The sequence below is a fragment of the Lagenorhynchus albirostris genome, chromosome 4 (assembly GCF_949774975.1).
Source record: "Lagenorhynchus albirostris chromosome 4, mLagAlb1.1, whole genome shotgun sequence".
In the NCBI taxonomy this organism is placed as follows: Eukaryota; Metazoa; Chordata; class Mammalia; order Artiodactyla; family Delphinidae; genus Lagenorhynchus; species Lagenorhynchus albirostris.
The window spans coordinates 135,370,573-135,391,681 of record NC_083098.1 but is presented as its reverse complement, the minus strand read 5'-3'; the positions used below and the strand labels follow the sequence as shown (position 1 = coordinate 135,391,681).

Below are 21,109 nucleotides of genomic sequence, written 5' to 3'. Positions count from 1 at the left end.
TTTGTACCTCTTAATCTCCTACCCCTAACTTGATCCTCCCCCTTTCCTCTCCCCACTGGTAACCAATAGTTTGTTCTCTGTGAGTCTGTTCATTTTTTGTTATACAGTAAGTCACCCATATACCAATCTTCAAGTTGCAAACTTTCAAAGATGCAAACGTGCCCAGAGAAAGGACGAAGACAGACAGAGGAAGAAGTAACTGAAGAACCGAAGAGATTCATGATGCAGGAAATGACAAGGGGATTTTCTTTATTTGAGGATGCACTGTTATTTTTTGAGGCACAGGAACCGAATGTAGAACATTACATGAAGGTTGCAGCAGCCGTTCAGGATGCAGTCCAGTGCTACCGTGTCATCTATGACGAGAAAAAAAGAGCTACTACCCAGACATCACTGGATCATTTTTTCAAGCAGGTAAATAGAACTGAATCCAGCAAGGAACCAGAACCTGTGCCATCCACGTCAGGCGTGAGTGAAATTGAAGCTTGCCCTCCGTCTCCTATTGCTGTCGATCCTTCAGCTCTACCATCTCCCACCTCCTCTCCTTCCTCCAATCAGTAACTCTTCTTGCCTGTTCACTCGATGCCAGCCCCTGTATGCCACCTGTTGTACTGTACTACTGTACTTTTCAAGGTACTGTACTGTAAGATTAAAAATGTTTTCTTTTTGTTTGTTATGTATTATTTGTGTGAAAAGTATTATAAACCTATTACAGTACAGTACTATATAGCCAATTGTGTTAGTCGGGTACCTAAGCTAACTTCGTTGGATTTATGAACAAATTGGACTTATGAACACACTCTCGGAACAGAACTCGTTCGTATATAGGGGACTTACAGTGTATTCACTAGTTTGTTTTAATTTTTAGATTCCACATATAAGTGATATCATACAGTATTTGTCTTTCTCTGACTTTTTTCACTAAGCATAATGCCCTCCAAGTCCATTAATGTCATTGCAAATGGCAAAATTTCCTTCTTTTTTAAGGCTGAGTAGTATTCAACTGTATATATGTACCACATCTTTATCCATTCATCTGTTGATGGACACTTAGGCCTGCTTCCATATCTTGGCAACTATAAATAATGCTGCTATGAACATTGGGGTCCATGTACATTTTTAAATTAGTGTTTCCATTTTTTTTCAGATATAGATACCCAGGGGTGGAATTGCTGGACTGCCTCTTTGCTTTCTTAAATGGAAGCTTTTGACAAACAGAAATTTTAAATTTTGATGAAGTTCAATTTCTCATTCTTTTTCTTTTTTAGTGATTTTTATGTCCTGTTTGAAAAAAATCTTTGTCTACCCTTGAATGTGAAGAGTTTTTCTAGAACTTTTTTCATTTCACCAGTCACATTTAGGTTAATTTTCCTGTAGGTTGTTAGGTAAGTTAATTTCTTTTCATGTTTTTCCAGTTATTCCAGCACAATTTGTTGAAAAGACTACCCTTTCCCTTTGTCAAAAATCAATTGACTATATGTAGTTCTTTTTCTGGTTTCTCTATTCTGTTCCATTGATATATTTGTCTAAATCTATGCAAGGTCATATTTTCTTCATTATTGAAGCTCAATAAGTCTTAAAGTCAGGTAGTACAAGTCCTCCAACTTTGTACTTTTTCAAAATTGTTTTGGCTATTTCAGGTCCTTTGCATTTCCATATAAAATTTGAATCAACATGTCAATTTATACCAAAAAAAAACCCTTCTGGATTTTTTTAAATGGGATTGCATTGAATCTATAGATTGATTTGTGGAAACAAATTAGGCAGTTTATATTTTCTCTTTATAAAGAAATCTGTAGGTAGCAGTCCAGATATGACATGTTACTCTATTGTGCTGTTTGGAACCCAGGCTCCTTTATCTTGCTACTGAGCTATTCTTGGGTTGTCTCCTCATTAACACAATGGAGCAAGCATGTTACCTCGGGTATCAATTCTATAATTCAGGAAAAAGGGAGAGGGAAGGCAAAGGACAAAAGGTACATGGCAGCAGAGTCCTTCATCTGTGAGGCATCTTTTCTTGAAGGCCCATCTAACACTGTATACGTAAATCTCGTTGACCTAAGCTGTTTTACAGTGCCATTTCTACCTGCAAAGGAATATGAGTAAATGTAGTTCTTGAGAAAATCCCCTAAAAATTCAAGCTATGTAAGAGTTAGCAAAGAAGAAGAGGAAAAACTATATCGCGGGGTAGGCAACTAGGTATCTGGACAAGTAATAAAGCTTCTTCTTCTGTAAGACTGCTAATCTCTGAGTTAAGAATGGTGGTAAAGGACCAGGTTTGGTGGAGAAGTTCATAGATAATCTACTAGATGGCTTCAAGCTATGAACTATAACACAAAATTTGAAAATTATGGACCAGGAGTGTTTGATGTTTGTAAAATAAAATGAAGACATATTTTGACATCTTGTTTAACAGCATTAAGAAAATGTCATTTATTTGTAAATGAAAGCAGAATCTGTTGGCCGAATTCAAGACTACTTCATTCCACTTTCTTCTACAGAAGAAAAGTAGTCATAAGACAGGAAATACAGCTAATTAAATAGCACATGTATTTTAATAATGCCTTAACAGATGTGCACCTCCTGTTCAACTGAAATATGTCATTGTTTTCTATTCATTTCAAAAATGGACAGAGGAGTCTGAGTAAAGAATTATTATACACTACTATGGAGTTCAAAAATGTACAAATAAGATGTTCAGTCATAAGCTGGCTGAGGTTTAGGGGAGTGGGAAGAGAAATATTGATTTTGGTTGACAGAGTCCGGGATATGTGGGGTGATGGTGCTGCAAGGCAGATGGTAGAGCCCCTTGGCATGATGGCTCCTGGACTAAGTGACTCCAAGAAACATTTTCACTTTATAGATAAAATCATACATGAACTTTCTACTTTCTTGTTAATTCATACACAATTTGCCACAGAGATACTACATACTTTCACTGACCTCTATGAAATATTTATTGTTGAAATGTGTTCATGGTGTCTTGAAAGAGGTTATACTTATTATTAGTTTACCTTAAAAGGTATAGAGAAGAAATGATTGATGTGGTCATCTACTATACTCCTACACATCAGGTTTCTCTATTAGCCACAGGTCTGACTCTGGTTGTTTCCACTCTTCTCCAAGCAGTGTGTTAAAACTGAAAGGCTTGAAGTATTCCAGATGATGGCTAAATGCAAAGAAAAAGATGGTTGGAATTGAAATGAATTATGCATTTATGAAAAAGCCGTCCTGAAGCGCTATTTATTTTGTTATATCTGTTATAGGACATTCTATTTTAAGAATATCAAAGGTAAGATGTATTCTACATGTACAGTTTTCTCACTCTAGCAATCATTCAACTCTGAAAATATTCACCCATATCTGAAAGCACTCTCCTTTCAGTTCTGCAGATAGCTCCCTCACAGCTGGAGGGAGAAATAAAAACCAACCCTGAAAACCTGACTCATTCCTTCTAGCCTTAAACAAATCATATTATACTCTTACAGATGTTTTCATTTTCAAACTTTGATGATTTATATCAGTTATGTAAATAACTGTTTTTTTAAAGGTTTCAGCTCAACAGATTAAAGAACAGACTCCTTTGCCAAAGCAAGGCAGGTTTACGTAAAAGAGGGTTAATTCTAGTTCTTTTCTTTCTAGGAAAACCATTTAACCATTAGGAAGCTTTCTATTGTGGTTTAATGAGAGAAAGGTTAGCTAACGTGCTGCAATGGAACTCTGCTCTGTAGGAAATCATTCTGCCCTAGCCAATGGCATAATCATACTTTTACCTAGAGTAAGCCTCCGATAACCTATACATAGGAAGCCTGAATACAGGAATACATTAGCTTGTGAAGAGCCAGAGAAACATGCCATCTTGATATGTGAGCCCTGGGTGAGTTACATCTAGATTCCTGTCCTACTCTGTCCATCTGACCAGGCGGGGCCAGTTTTAGTCAACCCAGATTAAGCAGTTAAGAAAACGACAGTGAAGGATAAGAGAAAGAAAGGGAGAAAGAGGCTTTTCCTAGAAAAGCAAGGGGAAAAGGGAAAAATGCATCTGGCAGAATAAAGGAATAAGCTAGAAGAGATAAAAAGTCAAGTACAGCGGAGTAAGAGCACGACAGGAAGGGCAAGGGAGAAGAACAGTGCAGCACTTTCCAAGGGTGAAAAGGCAGCGAAATCTGTGTACCAGATTACAAAGCCCACTATGATGTCTCTGTTAGGCTTTTCTAAACACGCAGACTCACAGACTATGTTGGCCACTTGAGTACGCGCTATAGCTGTAGTGCGGGAATCTCAGCTTGCCCCAGGACAGAGGCTGGCTTTCCTCCCTGAGCTGGTAGTGTTTGCAGCAGTCCATGAAGGCTGGCCAGGGCTACATTCTCCTTAAGTGACAGCTTCAGGTGCAAAGAGATCAGACTCAAAATGGGAAAGCATAGGAGATCTCCTGGCTTGTATGCCCGCTGTCCAACAGGAGACAGTATTTCTTGCAATAACTCCCTAGGTATAGCTTCCAGGGTCCCCACAGAGAACATTACTGTTAAAGGGAAATCCCAAAGCTGTGCTGTCTCCATCTATGCTGCCTAGAAATAGAGCTGACATTTTTATCCTCATGAGGTTACCAGGAGAAGAGAACTAGAGAGTTGACTTAATGTCAGATTCTCAAGCAGCAAGGGGAAAGGATTTGTTCTTTGCAAAACCCTTTGCTCACACCAGGAAAAACAGATGCCTCTGGCCATTTCGCTCTGAAAGGGATCATAAATAAACTTACAACCACACTTCTATGCCAGTTGTAGTAATACTCACTAAGCAAGACTTTTCTCACACTGCCATGGAAATCTAAGTGCTCTACTGACAGCAGTGAGAGACTATGTTTGTCCAAAGTCAGTCTGCCAGATACTCACTGAAGACCATCAGGACACATAGAACTCTACTTGGTGCTTTTACATGTGTCTTCTTTGACCAAAAAATGTTACTACTACTCTACCAAGAATTAATTTTTTAAAAACTGTTATAGTTGGGACATATTTTCATTTATTTTCTACTTACAAATCAGGTTTTTGTCCTTGCTGCAGCTCATGTGGAAGTACAGGGTAAAGAGCTTCATAGCTTCTTTTATCTTTTGATCCATGAATTGCAAATGAATTGAATTTTGTCACATTTGGTGGAAAATAACTCCAAGGAAGATAAGCTCTACCTTCCCATTTTGTCTCTCCTCTGGACGCTCTGAATGATAGATCAAGTTCTTGCTACAGAAACAACATGTGAAACACAAAAGGTAAATTCATATTTATAGTAATATTTAAATATGTATATATTAACATTAAAAAATCTATCTATCTTATACACTTAAGGATTTTGTCTCATATTTTTATTTACTTACTTTCCACACATTTCTTTTTCCAGAGAGTAAAAGCACCAAATGCTGTCCATGGCTGTCAAAATTAAAATTCTTCATGAGTGTTTGAAATAAACATTATTTTCTTCACTATCCTTCATATCTGCCATGTGTATGCTTGTAACTAAATTTCCAAATAATTAAAAGATGCAATATGAATATTGGATAATTACAGGGACAGCCAGCGTGTTCAGTTACTTAAAAATGGCTTCTTTGAGTTTAACACTTTCCAGGCAATTGCCGTCAAATGCATAAAGTTACACATGTTCAGACTCCTTTTTATATTCTTTAAATAGGAAACTATATGAAATACTTCAATTGGTTAGATGCTCCAAAGTATGCAAAAGGGGCGGGGTATCTGGAGTTCATAATAAAACTCGTTCCCAAAATGAAAGTATCCCAAGGGAAGCTGGCACCAATTTCCAGGTCAAAGTCCAACAAACATATTAAAGGTTATTTCTATAAGAAAACTGCCTTGAAGCTCATTAGGAAGATGGAAGATAAAAATATAGATTGTCTAAAACTACTTAACAGGTTGAAGACTTTAATTTGTAACTATTTTCTCATACAACTGTCCTCGACCTATCTGCCTGTTGTGTTTTCCTGCTTTCAACCATCAGTTCTGACACTGATGTCACATCTTCAAGGAGAAGCACAACATACTCCCAAAAGAAAATTCTAATAAGAGAGCATAGTTGGGATTATCCATGTCAGTAAGAATCAAAGGATTTCAAATAGTTACATGAAGCAAATTTACGGTCTCTGGAAAAGACTGTATCTAAACATTTTGACACAGATGGTCTGTTGGGAGCTTTTCAGGAAGGATTTCCTTCAAGAAACTAGTCTAACAGAAAACAAGTATTCTTTTCCACTTAAAAGTTCTCTGCTTCCTTTTATTGTTATTATGCAACCTTAAGAATATCCTAAGAACAATAAAAGTTCTTAAAAATTCAAACAAACATATTCAAGTTGCTTTCCTAGAGGTTAACTGTCACAGGAGTTGATTGCCTGAAGCAAAACCATGATTCTTGATTATTAACTGTCCTGATGTATCTAAAAACAAACTTTTAGAATTTATTAATTTTATACATTATGGTTATTGAATAATTTCCTAACAAAAGATAATTTAATTATCTGATGTATCTTATGCTAAGTCATCACTTCATAAAAATAAACTGATATTATCATCTAAAAATTTAAACTAAGGATGTAACTTTAGAATTCTAGCAGATACAAGTTCTTGACTATCTTCTAGACAAGTTGTAAACCTATTTGCCTTAGCTTCCTCACGTGTATGGTGAAATTTTCTTACCTCACATTACAGTTTATGAGAATTAATCATATTTTTCAATAAAAGATTTTGGCATGTTAGTTGAAGGGTAACAAAGATATATAATTACTCTTCTGAAGAATATAATTGTGAACAGCTATATTTTCCACACTAGCATTAGCAAGAAATCAAAATAAGGGAAAAGAAAATGATATCTAAAATCTCATTGAAATCAATTGTTTGGGACTCTGCTCAGTCTACAAAAGGACAAAGGCTACTAGATAACAGATGCTGAGAAGTATTTAAATGTCATTTTAAATAAGTAATGGAAATATAAAGAAATATTTCATTACTAAATATTAACTTAAAATTTCTTATAATTTAGATAACAGGTAGGTATACATTTACTTTTTGACTTCTACAGGAAAAAAACTGCCAACCAGGTAGAGAGTTCCCAAGGACCAGTTAAATTTGTACAAAAAGAGTCCAAGGTTAATATTTTTCATAAGTCTAGGAAAAGCCATGTGTGATTTAGTTTTTATCCTTGGCACTGAACATAAAGTGACATAGTATACACTCAGTAAATGAATGATAAATAAAGGAAGGAATACATGAATACATAATTATGTAATATATAAAATTAAAGTTTAATCTAGTTATTAAAAGAATCCCCTAAAAGAAACATTTTCATAAAGTAGTTCACTTTGTTATATCTATATGCCTCCCTTTATTTCTAAATAGTTAATATATAATAATGCAAATTTAGAGTAAATAATGAATATGCCTCTCTTTATTTCTAAATAGCTAATATATAACAATGCAAATTTACAGAGTAAATAATGAAAGAGTTTTATACTAATTTTTCATTTTGCAAAAACACCTTCAAATTTATTAGAAAACCAACTACATTAGTGAATTGAAAATAGTATCAACATAATATTTTTAAAACCTTATATATTCTACATTATACATTTACTTGAAAATAAGGAATTATATATTATTCAGATTAATTCAAATTAGCATTCTGACTAGTTAACTAGAATTAGTGAGCTTTTACTATATCCATGATTTATAATTAGAAAATAATGTTCAAAATATATAGTAGTGAGTTAGAAGAAATATTTTATACTTACGGACAAAGTTCAACTTCTAAATACTGTTCAGTTATGTCATTCAAGAAAAATGCTTCCACAACTTTTGAAAACAGAGATATGACATATTGAGAAACTTAATTTTGCTTCAACAATAAATAATTTGTTTATACCTTTAGAATATAAAGTGAATTAATGTATTATTATTTTTTTAATGTATAATTTTTAATTAAAGCTATATCACCACTAGGAATAGGGGAAAATAAATAGACATTGCCTGGAAGAAAAAAATACATAGAAAATAAATCATCATTTTTCCCCCATATCAGATTACCATAAAATAAAAATATTAATGAAGCCTAGTGCTGGTGAGGTTGTAAAGAAATGAACATATCACACAGACTCTGAGCTAGTTATCTTCTTCTAGGAATTTATCCTAAGGAAATAATCACACAGCTGAAAAAGAAGTTAGATGCTATTCATCAAAGTACAGTATTACTCAAAAAGAAATGGTCTAAATTGTTATCTCCTGTTATATAAATAAATATCCTATTATATAGGAGACCTGTTAAATAAATTATGGAATCTGTGTATTCCATGTAATAGAATATAATGCAGTCATTAAAATAAGATATACAGTTAAATATTTTTTGATATAGGAAGATATCCATGATATTTGGTAAGTAGGCTGCAGAGCAATAACCAAATGCACATGAAACAAAAATGTGCACATATGCCTGTGCCTAGATGCCTGCAAAACATGCACAAGAATGTTATGGTTGGTTATCTCTGACAGGTGGAATACAGGTTGAGTGATTTCTCTTTATAATTTCCTGAAATTTTCTGAGCATGTTTATTTAAAAAACTGTATAATTATAAAAGTGACACGTTTCTTTTAAATTATTAAAAGAACATAAACATATATCTAAGTAAAAAGTCAAAGTCCTTTTCTTCCCACTTTGCTCTAAAACCTATTAGACTTCTTCTGTCCTTCCATAATCTATTTTACCTGCATAGATTAAAAAAATATATATGGAATCATTTTCTGATTACAACTTGCTTTTTTCACACACACACACACACACACACACACACACACACACACAAACTGTACAGCATATAGATACCTAATTCTTTTTAATTACTGCATAGCATTCTTCTATAGAATGTTATGATTTATTCACATAATTCTTTATTGATAGACATTTAGGTTGTTTCTAGTTTTCCATGTGTTATTTTTATAATAATAAAATATCTAAGATATAGATATAGCCCCATCCACAACTCAGAGTCTTACTGTTCCTTTTGAAGTCTTTTACCTATGGCAAGGATGGTAGGATGAAGAAGAGATAATAAATGAGAGAAACATTTAGGAGGTGAAACTGACAGGACTTAACAAATAAATCCAAATATGGAGAGTGAGAGAGAAGGATATCTTGGAAAGATCTCACATTTCTACATTTGGTGATTCGATGTATTATAGTGCTATTGATTGAGATTGGGCAATTAGTGAAAGAAGCAAGTTTATGAGAGAAGTGGATGAGTTGAGTTTAGGACTTGTTGAGTTTGGTGTCTATAGTACCTCCAGTAGATTACTCACATTAGTGTGTACACCAACAGGAAGCTGGTATATACAAGTTCTATAACAATAAAAGACAACATATGTTTAACATATGATAGATTAACACTAACAAAATGCATACTATATAGATTGTACAGAGAAAGTAGATGTTAGTATGGACTACAAGAGTCATCAAAGGTTTCTTTGAAGAAATGAAACCTGAATTAGACCTTGAACGATGTGCATTAGGGGCAGAGGGACTCGAATGAGAAAAGGTACGTGAGTGAGAATATGCACGAATGAGACTATCAGCCTTTTGGAAGTCAAGAATTTTTGGTTTAATTTGATAGCTTGATTCAGGAGTACCCTGGAAGCTTATGGGAAGGGTTTGAACCTTATCTTAGGGACAGGAATGATTTGTAATCTAGGAAACGGCATCATAAAGATTATTTAAGAAAGATAAGTTTGGTGGCTTAATTAGGATTCATTAGAAGGTGATCATACAGCAAACCTGAAACTGGAATTTCATGGCCGGTCTTTTAGCCCTCACTTAATGTGTGAGATTACTTGCCAGTATAAAATAAAAACTACATTTCATGTTTAAGTTAATGGTGTTTTCATAACAAGTGAAACGCCCCAAAGCTTCCATAAAGAAGGTTTATAAGGTTAAAGTGGCAATTTGAAGATACTTAAAAACAAAACAAATGCTGAACTCAGAATAGGTAACAGAAGTAAAGGAAGGAAATATAGCAGCAATTAAAAAATCTGGATTTGTAATTGCCATTTTTCACTGTTCTAGTTATATAGTCGAAGTCACATAGGCAACGTGAAAAAGTCAAGAGTGCGAGAATGGTAGGAAATATCAGAAACTGCACATGTCAGTTGCTCAGAAGCACTCACTTCCTTAAAGCAAGATAAAATAATAGTTCTATGAAAGGTTATTATAAAAAGATTTATATCTGCAATAAAATACAGGACTTCCACTTACCTTCATAATCCCACAGTTCATTGAAAGGCTTTCCTGGTTCTCCTAGTGGGGCTGGAGGATCATTGAAAAATGGAGCGTTGACTTCCATCATCACTCCTCTATCACCTGGATTCAGCCTGACAAACACTGGCTCATGCTTCACTGGAAAACCATCCCAAGTGTGTTCAATTTTAAAATCCATTTGAAGACTCTAATGGGAAAAAATATTAAAAAAAAAAAACCTCTTTAACAATTTACAAATGTTTCCTTTAGAAAGAAATGAAATGAAAATTTCAAAGCCAAATTTCAAAGGTAGGAAGGCAGCAGAGTGACAAGAACAAGGTTCTGAGAGTCAAAAGGCCATTTGTGTTATGGTAAATCATGGACATGGAGTTCTATTATAAAATAGGTAGTTGGATCCTAAAAGCTTTAAGACTTTAAGTCTAGATCCACCTCGAGTTACCTACTAAAGAGTGTATCAAAATAGTTTTTAAGAACTGTAATTAAATCCACTGCAAACTGTTCATGTATTTAACAACTCTAAGCACTATGAGTTTATATGCCATCCTTTGTCTTACTGTAAAATGTGCAGATGAATTACTGGATCCCCTGGGAATCAAGATCTTTATAGTAAAATTCAATTTGATTTTTCAAAATCTCTATAAATGAGTGCAAGCATTGCTGTTAGCACCTGTTCTTTTGGCTAAAACTTTTCTTTTTGGGGTGGGAGTGGAGGGGTCTTCCACCATTTGAAGGCAGGCAGAGTTTAATATTGTCTTCCCTAGTCTCAGGGTATGGTTTTTCTTAGCCTTTTCAATTTTTGATATTTCAAGTGTTAAATGACCATTTGCTCGGTTAATCCCTTTTCTCCAACTGAAATATGGGAACAAAATCTGCTATCATTTAAACTATGAAATAGACTAAGTACATCTGATGCAAGCAGTATTTGCATTTTAAATTGTTACTCTAAGGATTAAATGGAAGGACACAGTATTATATTAATAAAATTATGTTTTGTTGAACACTATGGATCAAACACTTTATAAACATTATCTCATTTAATTTCACAAAAACTTGTAGAGGAACTATTATTATCCTCATTACAAACAAAGAAACAGACTTGTCCAAGGTCAAATAGCTAATAAATCAAGAAATAAATCAAGAAACTGAACCAATGTCAGCCATGCTTTCCCAGACTTTGGTACTGAAAACCTAAGTCTTTCCACTGGTTCCTTCTGCCTTTTCTCCTAAGATTTCTTTGAATATTGCCTGGAAATTACTGCAAGAAATATCAGCCAGACTTCCACTAGTAGGGAAGAGTGCCATGGCTGACATGCCCAAGGGCAGAATGTAATTTTGACTTTTTGCATAAAATGACCTTAGTTTCTTATCAGAACAACAAATTTATTAATTTGCTTAAAGAACACTCACGTCAATCTAAGCATGCATAATATAACAAAATCAACCTCAAAATTATAGGCCTGCTCACTAGCTTACAATCTAATCTAAAGATAACATGGACCCAGACAGAGACAATTGATTTTCAGCTCCCTGGGGACACTTAGGATTGTGGAGGCTTTACCCCCACCACCTTTCAATTTTCATTGTTTGCACACGTGCTCATATGAAGTAGAGACAATTCGTTTATTAATGTCTTTTACAACCTGGGCTAGTGGGCATCCATGCAGCATTCCATTCCCTGCCACTCTCTATTGCCCATACACTGCTGTTTTGATTCACAGCACTGACATTACATGACATATTGTACTTGTTTTATTTTCTCTGCATCCCTAGCTAGAATGCCTGTAAGTAACAGGAACTTATTATTTATTTGTGGAGTGAATAACTGTTCTAGTCTCTGGATCTAAAATTTCATGATTCTAAGATTTTATGCAGGAGAAATCAACTGTTAGTGGTATCACTATCTCTTTCAACACTATATACTAGAACAATGGCAAATAACTAAGATAAGACATCATATCTAGAAATTTCCTTTCAAATTAGTTTATCAAACGTTTATTAGCTACTCACTCTGTTTCAGGCACCATAGCAGGTGCTGGAGAAATAAAGTGTAAGAAAGTCTGTGGGGAGTTGGGGATGATTCTCACGTAGCTAATCAACCAGGACTCATGTCCTAACCGACCAGATCCATTAGCAGTTGGTTCATTTTGCACTCCAATTTAATAAAGTTGGATCCCTACACCAAACTAAGCTTTAAATGAATCAAAGATATAAACATAAAAATCAAACCAAATAAAATCAAGAAAGTAAAAATCGGGAGGTTGTTTTTAAAAGATGATCTTAGAGCAGAAAAAGCCTTTTAAGATATAATCCCAAACCCAGAAGACATTAAAAAACAAACACTGATATATTTGGCTATATAAACATTTTTTAAGAAAAGCAAAAATCTGCCTTCCTCCACCAAAAAAACCCATTACAAAATCAAAGATAGTTTGGGAAAAAATACCTGCAACTCATAGTTCAGACAAATAACTAAATTCTTTAATGTTTAAAGGGCTCCTAGAAATCAATAATGAAAAGATCACCACAACAAAAAAATGGGTAAAGATATGAATAGTCAGCTCACAGAAAGAAAATGCAAAATGTTCAGTTTCATTAATAATGATAGAAATGCAAATTAAACAACAATAAATTACTATTTTTCCCTTAGATTGTCAAGAATCAGAAAGTTTGATAAAATGCTGTGATAATGAGGACGCTGAGAAACAATCAATATATTGCTGTCGGGGCATAATTTGCACAGACTCTGTCAAGAGCAATCCCTCAATATCTATCAAAATAAAAAATGCAAATGACCTCTGACTCAACAATTCTAGTTCTACGAGTTATTACACCTGTATATATTCAAAAAGACATAAGTTATAAAGATATCTACTGTAATATTGTTTAGAATAACAAAATATTGTAAGCAACTTAAATACCTATCAGTAGAGAACTAGTAAATAAATTATGCTATATCTTACAAGGAAATACCACACAGCAGTTAAAACGAGTGAGGCAGCTCTATATATACAACTAAAATATATTAGGTGAAAAAAGCAAGGTGCAAAAAGTACACATTTACTTAATAAAAAGGAAGAATATTTGCATATATGCTTGTGAATGCATATACTATCTCAGGAAGCATATACAAGAAACCAGTGTGGCAGTGGTTGCCTCTTTGGAGGGGATTATCTGCCTGAGAAAGCTGAGGAAGCAAGATTTACTTTCAACTGTATCCGTTTTTTTAAAATCTATTTGAATCTTATACTATGATAGACATGCATTTATTCAAAAATAAATTATTAAAAATGTTTTAAAGTCTAATTTTAAGCTGGATCTCTCAAACATTATAGTGACGACCTCTTTTCTCCCTTATGTTACATATGCTGAACATTTCTAAAAAGTCAGAATGAATATTAGGAATATTATTAAAAGAATATATTCATTCAAGGTGAACACCATTCTATTATACAATTTTTATGTTGGCTGTGTAAACTTTCTTAAAAAGAATGTTTATTATTAATCTGTACTTTTCCACATTTTAACTTCTATTCTTCAAATTATTCTTTCATCAAAAAAAGTCGAAAATAATTATTTTCATGTTTTACTTGTACTATGGTAAGACCTTTAAAAGGAAGTGAAGGAAGAAAAAGGAGACGGAACCCCGGAGCATTAAGAGCCTAGAGAGCAAAAAAAAAAAAAATCCACAAAGGTTAAAAGAAGGAAGTTATGGAACATACGTTCTCTCAACTGAACGTTTTGTGAGGAAAATTTCCAAATATTCTATTCACGAACGTTTGTTTTCAGTTTTCTACAAAATGATTTTTTTTTCAGTTTGCATCGTCCCCGCCCCCACTCCCCGTCTCCCGCGTCCATTTAAGAGAGAAACGGAGAAAGGAGGAAGTTAGCCCGAAAGTGGGAGGAAACTGTGCCGCCAGAAGCAGCTGAAAAATAAGTTGCAAGAGAAAAAGCCAACAAGACTAGGAGAAGGTGGGAGGAACGACAGAGTGGAGAAAGCATTGACAAGGAGGAAACACAGACCGGGAGTCTCTTCTCCGGCCACCACTCGCTCGCTCCCTGCGGCCGAGGTCAAAGGACCTGCGGCTCCGCCCCGCTGCCCGCAAGCTCTAGGGGAGGGACTTGGCGGACTGAAGCACAGAGACCTGTTGAAGGACCACCGCTGGTCCTTAAAGTCTGAAGACTTAAAAGTCTGAAGACTTTTAATCGTTCCACAGAAGTTTGAGCGGTTTTCTAGAGGAAGAAGGAAGGGTAACTCAGCAATATTTAAAATTGTTGCACAATTTAAAAATCAACTGTAAATCATAAGATTACAATAGAACACGTCTGGCAATAATTCACTTAATGTAACTAAAGGCTAACTGGCTATATAAGCAAAAAATTGTAAATTATATTACACTAGCTGTAAATAATATTATCCTAGCTGCAAATTATATTATCCTATTGGGAGGTATAAACATAGTGGTCAACGATTCTAACATTGGCACCAGACTGCCTGGGTTCAAATCGAAATTCAGGCATTTTCCAACTGCGATCATCAGCAAGTTATTGTAAAAGGGATTTAAAAATAGCAACTACCTTACAAGGTTCTGTGAGGATTAAATGAGTTAATACACATATATTTAGAACAGTGCCTAGGGCATAGTAAGTACTAAAAAAAGATTATTATTATTAAAGTATATAGGTTTGCCTAAAGAAAACATTTATCTGTTCAAATCATTAAAATTACCTGTTTTTGAGGTGGTTTTCTTATAGAAAACTAGACTCTCAGACAGGATAGTCTGACCCTTGAGATCATGGAATATGGTTAAGTGCTCTAGAGATATGGTTCTGGTTGCTTCAGTCTTAACTATCCCAGCAGTTTCGGCATCTATCAGCCTATTTTCTTTTTAAAATAGATCTTTATTGGAGTATAATTGCTTCACAATACTGTGTTAGTTTCTGTTGTACACCAAAGTGAATCAGCCATATGCATACATATGTCCCCATATCCCCTCCCTCCTGAGCCTCCCTACCATCCTCCCTATCCCACCCCTCTAGGTCATCGCAAAGCATGGAGCTGATCTCCCTGTGCTACGCGGCTGCTTTCCACTAGCTATCTATTTTACATTTGGTAGTGTGTATATGTCCATGCTACTCTCACTTCGCCCCAGCTTCCCCCTCCCATCCCGTGTCCTCAAGTTCATTCTCTATGTCTACATCTTTATTCCTGCCCTGCAACTAGGTTCATCAGTACCATTTATTTTTTTTTAAGATTCCATATATATGTGTTAGCATATGGTATTTGTTTTTCTCTTTCTGTATGACAGACTCTAGGTCCACCCACCTCACTACCAATAACTCAATTTTGTTTCTTTTTATGGCTGAGTAATATTCCATTGTATGTATGTACCACATCTTCTTTATCCATTCAGCTGTCGATGGACATTTCAGTTGGTTCCATGTCCTGTCTATTGTAAATAGTGCTGCAATGAACATTGTGGTACATGTCTCTTTTTGAATTATGATTTTCTCAGGGTATATGCCCAGTAGTGGGATTGCTGGGTCATATGGTAGTTCTATTTTTAAGGAAACTCCATACTGTTTTCCATAGTGGTTTTATCAATATACATTCCCACCAACAGTGCAGGAGGGTTCCCTTTTCACCACATCCTTTTCAGCATTTATTATTTCTAGATTTTTTGATAATGGCCATTCTGACTGGCATGAGGTGAGACCTCATGGTACTTTTGTTTTGCATTTCTCTAATAATTAGTGATGTTGAGCATCTTTTCATGTGCCTCTTGGCCATCTGTATGTCTTCCTTGGTGAAAAATCCATTTAGGTCTTCTGCCCATTTCTTAATTGGATTGTTTGTTTTTTTTGATATTGAGCTCCATGAGCTGTTTGTATATTTTGGAGGTTAATCCTTTGTTGTTTCATTTGCAAATATTTTCTCCCATTCTGAGGGTTGGTTTTTGGTCCTATTTATGGTTTCCTTTGCTGTGCAAAAGCTTTTAAGTTTAATTAAGTCCCATTTGTTTATTTTTGTTTTTATTTCCATTACTCTAGGAGGTGGGTCAAAAAAGATCTTGCTGTGGTTTATGTCAAAGGGTGTTTCTCCTATGTTTCCCTCTAAGAGTTTTATAGTGTCTGGTCTTAAATTTAGGTCTTTAATCCATTTGGAGTTTATTTTTGTGTATGGTGTTAGGCAGTGTTCTTCATTCTTTTACATGTAGCTGTCCAGTTTTCCCAGCACCACTTAGCCTATTTTCTTATTGTCTCTTTCACCCAAGGCAGTGTGAAATTATTGTTTCTTTATAGGATAATAAATTAATAACTAAATCATGTATAAAGTATTAAACTTCTCACAAAAAGGTAATAATTTAAAGAATTACAATGCTTCCAAATAGAATTGCTCTGTGTCCTAGTTGCTGAGAGTTACCAAAACTTTAATAGGATCTATGGGTTTAATTCAGCAAGGAGTCACTACACCTGAGTGTCACAGCTACTCTGAGAAGAGCATGCATATTCTACAAGTTTAAGTAAAGTTACTGTAATTTTCTCCCAGTCTGCAAGAGCAGATATTACACTGGGGTGTTGCCATTATTCAGATATTTTCAGTTAAAATATTAAGCTAAGCCATATGAAATTTTGGAAAAAATCAACAATTTCACATGGTTCAGCCTAAACATATTCTGCTTATTACATACTTTAAAAAACTTTCTTGGGGGAAAAACAACTTTTGCGTTTGTTTTAACAGAATGATTATTTTTGTTTTATAAAAATCACTTTTGGTGGGAGAGGGAAATGGGGAGTTGTTGTTCCATAGGTACAGAGTTTCAGTCATGCAAGATGAAACCGTTCTAGAGATCTGCTGTACAGCAATGTGCATAGAGTTAACAATACTGTGCCTGACACTTTAAAAATTAAGAGTAGATTTCATGTTATGTATTTTTTACTACAATAATTATAATAATAAAAAGATAAGCTTAAAAAGAGAGATTGAATTTCTAGGCCATCCTTCTCTTGGTTGGTCAAATAAACATAATTATTAAGAGTTTTTAAAAAATCACTTTTTATGGCATTTAATAATATCAGACAATGTTAAAAAGAAGTTTTGATCCTAGCTTGAACTTCCAACTTTGTATTCTTCATGATGCTTTCCCCACAGTACTTGGTACTCAATGTCAATTTACTGCATAAATTAATATTAGTGAAATCTATTAATTTTTAGGGCTTTCCTTATTGCAGAAATATATCAATATAAAAAACATGAATTAGTGACTAGATAATGGTTAAACACATACTAAGTACTTTTCTCTCCTTCTCATTCCTTGTACTCAATTACGGTAATAGATACTTCCTATGCACACACATTCTTTAAATTAATTCCTTCATCAGATACTTATTAAGTGCTCATTGTGTTCCAGGTGCTATGATGGAGCCTGGAGTCAAACTACAAAACGATATGATAGACACTGCAGGAAGAAGCACGAAGTAAGTACAAAGGAAGCACCTACCTTGGGGTAAGTGGGTAGAGAACAGAAGGGAAGCTTTAAGAAGGAAGAACACTAGAGTGGATAAAGATAAGTGAAATCATAGCAACTTTGTTTCTTACAGATGAAAGTTATTTTGAAAGTACTTCATTAAAATTCAACCAGTAAAAATCTTGTAACCAAAAAAAAAAAAAAAAAAGCCACCAAGAAACAAACCACCACACCTCAAAACTGAAAAACTATATAGTTTGTATTGACCTTGACCATCTAGGCCAAATAATTCAAGTACAGAGATAAAAACTCCAATTTTGGATATTTAATTTTTGCAATGTGAAGACCACCTCATCATTTACATCCAGAAAGTACTGTTTGCTTTCACCCATACTAATATCTTATCAACTTCTAGTGTAAATGTAGAGTTAAGTTTATGACTACTTGTTTGGTGCCAAGTTAAATCACCCTATGACAGTATGCAAGGTTCAAATGTAGGGGAAGATACAAACAAGTCGTTGGGGAGTCAGAGAGACATTCCTGAAGAAAAAGCCACACACTGACTTCGAAAAAGAGTTGGAGTTTGCACTTTCAATTTTTCCTTCCAACAAGTTTTTGTGTTAACTTCATGGCCACTAAAAACCAGATCAAGTTCAATCTTCACTAACTCAAAGCTAAATTAAAGTTTTTATAGTTATTAGATGTGCCTCCATATGTAACAACCAGTCTTTAGGGGAAGGTCTATCTCATTCTCTTAATAGTGAGTATGGAGAAAACCTGTAACAGGACTTCGACTACCTAACTGGATACAGCTGGACGCATTTAAAAAATTTCTTAATACATTCTGCTAACATTACTTTGTTTATATAACACTATGAGTACAAACAACAAAAACTTCTTAAACTGTTAAAAAGAAAGCTAAATCGACTACTTCTACATGTCTATTTAGAAACTTTACCTCAACCCATAAAAACACATATTTGATTAAAAAGCACTAAAACTGGTGGCTGGCTTCAAGTTAACATTTTGATTGCTGGGATTGAAATTTCCTCTAATGTTAACTTTTAAAAATAATGATGAGCTTTAAATCCAGATATAATCATTTTTTAAAGATGGGGATTGTAATCGGTATACAAATGTAAAGTTTTACCTCGTTATTTCTTGCAAAAAAATGTGAATTTGTCTTTCCATCCTTTTTTGAGGAATCAAAGTTATCTCTAAAGAAATAACTGCTGAATTTGCAGGATCTTTGGAGTACTTCTAACTACATGTCTTATTGCCACGCGGTTAACTATCTAAACAACAGCTGTGTCCTTTCTCCAAAGACCCACGTACTTAGTTCCTGGGGATTACCAAATTCATACCCAGAATCCTCCAGCTTTGGAGGTAGACTCTGAAGACGCCAGTCTGGGTTCAGACTGCAGACGCAGAAACCTACGTGCTTTCCAACCATCCGCTCTGGCCAGCGAGTTCTCCCAGTCCGGAAGTGTTAGGTAACAAAGATACGGGGGCATTTAAAATATGTAGTTAATGCCCTATGTTTACATTTTTGGGGTTTTCTTTTTTAAAAAGGAATAAAAGAAAAAAACAAAAAAAACCGCTGGGCCCAGCCATCCTAGGACACGGGCCCAGCAGCTTATCCGCCGCCACACAGGTGGCTCACCCGGCTGTCATCCAGGTTTCCGCAGCTCCGCCCATCGCTTGACAGACAACCAATAGCGTGAGAGAACTCCAGGAAGCGCGACGACGTAAACGCAGACATCTGCGTGATGACGCAGGCGGCGTCACCGTCTCCAAGGAGCGGTCTGGGGCACCGGTTTCAAAGTCGCAGGGCGGGCCGAGTGGACTTCCGCTGCTTGGCCCGGGCTTCTCGGCAGTCCTGCAGTCGCTCCCCGCTCCGCCAAGGACGCCGCCACCCGGCTGCCCGCCAGCTCTCTCGGCGCTCTCCTGAGTGGCCCAACACGACCCCGAGTGACCCGCGGGACGCCTGTACATCCCTGGTCCCACCTGGCTGGGATTCGGGTGAACGCGGGACAGAATTCACCTGGCGGGTCCCCAGCAAACCTGAAATCTTGTGTCTCGCTTGAGCGAGGGACTCGGCTGGGACTCGGGAGAAGGAGGTGCGGCGGGGCTGTTGACGCCACGTGAGTAGGATGCTGATTACACCGCTCAACTGGTAGACAACCTCCGAAGCGTTGCTTTAGATTTGTTTTCCCGCACAGCGAGCTTTGTGCCTTTTTAGGAAAAGTAGAGGTGGTGAAAGCGTCAAACAAATTGTATCCAAATGGCCACAGAAATCGACTTTCTGCGAGATCAGAGTAAGCTCCACATTCCTTTATCTAGGATTCTTATATGTAATGTTTAATGTCGTCATCGTTGACTAGTATTTTCTGAATGCCTGTTGGGTGCATGGAAATTTGTAAAAACTTAAAAGAAGATAGCTGCAGAAAAAGCTTGATGGTATATATGAGGATATGTATACATTTCAGCAGAACCGTTTAGTAAATACTGTTAGGTTCCGTAAGCTTATGTGGGACTCTGCTACATGCGTTTTTGTTATGCTCCTCGCATGCTCTGGAGAAATTAGAGGGCTAATGGCCAGGAAGAGTTTCCAAGTCTGCAGCTAGAACCTAGAGAGACAGCTCTGACCATTTGTTCAAAAGATGTTCATTGAGCTCCTCCTGTTTCTATTATGTGCCAGGCGCTATACCAGCATAGCTATTACAAAGATGAGGAAGACTGTTCTACCCTCAAGAATTTAATTTGAGGAGAGAAGTATATAAATTCCATAAATACACTGAAGTGGCAGCAACTGACAACTCTTTTGCCTCAATTTCCTCACTTGAATGAGGAAATCATTTGAATCATTGTTCAAATGATTAAATGACCGTTAAAATATGAATAGGATTTAGAATAGTATCTGACATAGTGCTAAACAAATATTAACTCTTACACGGTTATAATTTACTGTGGTCAAGGAAGGTGCCATTTGGGCTGAAACTTGAAGCAGTAATATAAATTTACTAGATAAAGAACTGTGTAGTCGAGTAGAACAATATTTACAACATTGAAGGGATTAGGAATATGCTTTGTTAGAAACTTCTAAGAAGGTTGGTTTGAATGGAATATGATGTATATAGGGAAATGGCAAATGGAGCTGAAAGGAAAGAATTTGGCTAGATAGTAAAGGACCTTGTTTGCTGTGTGTTTAGGAGTTTGGACCATTGCACAGGTTATAGGAATCACTGAAAGGAATTCAGTTGGGAGTAACCTGATCAGATTGTGATTTATTTGAAAAGCCCAGTTGGCTGTTATGAGGAACATGCATTATAGCAGAGTGCAGTTAG

At 35.6% G+C, this 21,109-nt stretch overlaps 2 protein-coding genes across 3 annotated transcripts in view; one reads left to right on the top strand and one right to left on the bottom strand.

Annotated features, from left to right (window-relative positions):
• Positions 1-223: 223 nt before the first annotated feature.
• On the bottom strand, positions 224-19,316 carry C4H4orf33 (chromosome 4 C4orf33 homolog). 2 transcript variants are annotated; one of them, XM_060147441.1, is made up of 7 exons: positions 19,201-19,316; positions 10,294-10,483; positions 7,787-7,847; positions 5,369-5,420; positions 5,035-5,234; positions 3,015-3,169; positions 224-356 (listed from the first exon to the last, which is right to left on the bottom strand). In XM_060147441.1, exons 1-6 carry the CDS (start codon positions 19,213-19,215, stop codon positions 3,064-3,066), a joined length of 624 nt encoding a protein of 207 aa, XP_060003424.1. In that variant the 5' UTR covers positions 19,216-19,316; the 3' UTR covers positions 224-356; positions 3,015-3,063. The 2 variants fall into 2 exon arrangements, with proteins under 2 accessions (XP_060003424.1, XP_060003425.1); XM_060147442.1 differs by lacking the exon at positions 19,201-19,316 and adding an exon at positions 14,317-14,434.
• Positions 19,317-19,608: 292 nt separating this feature from the next.
• Positions 19,609-21,109, top strand: part of SCLT1 (sodium channel and clathrin linker 1) — a 252,430-nt gene continuing 250,929 nt past the window's right edge. The window contains exon 1 of the mRNA XM_060147067.1: positions 19,609-20,080. Within this exon, the coding sequence (XP_060003050.1) occupies positions 20,047-20,080 (34 nt within the window). The 5' untranslated portion in view covers positions 19,609-20,046. The remainder of the gene's footprint in view (positions 20,081-21,109) is intronic.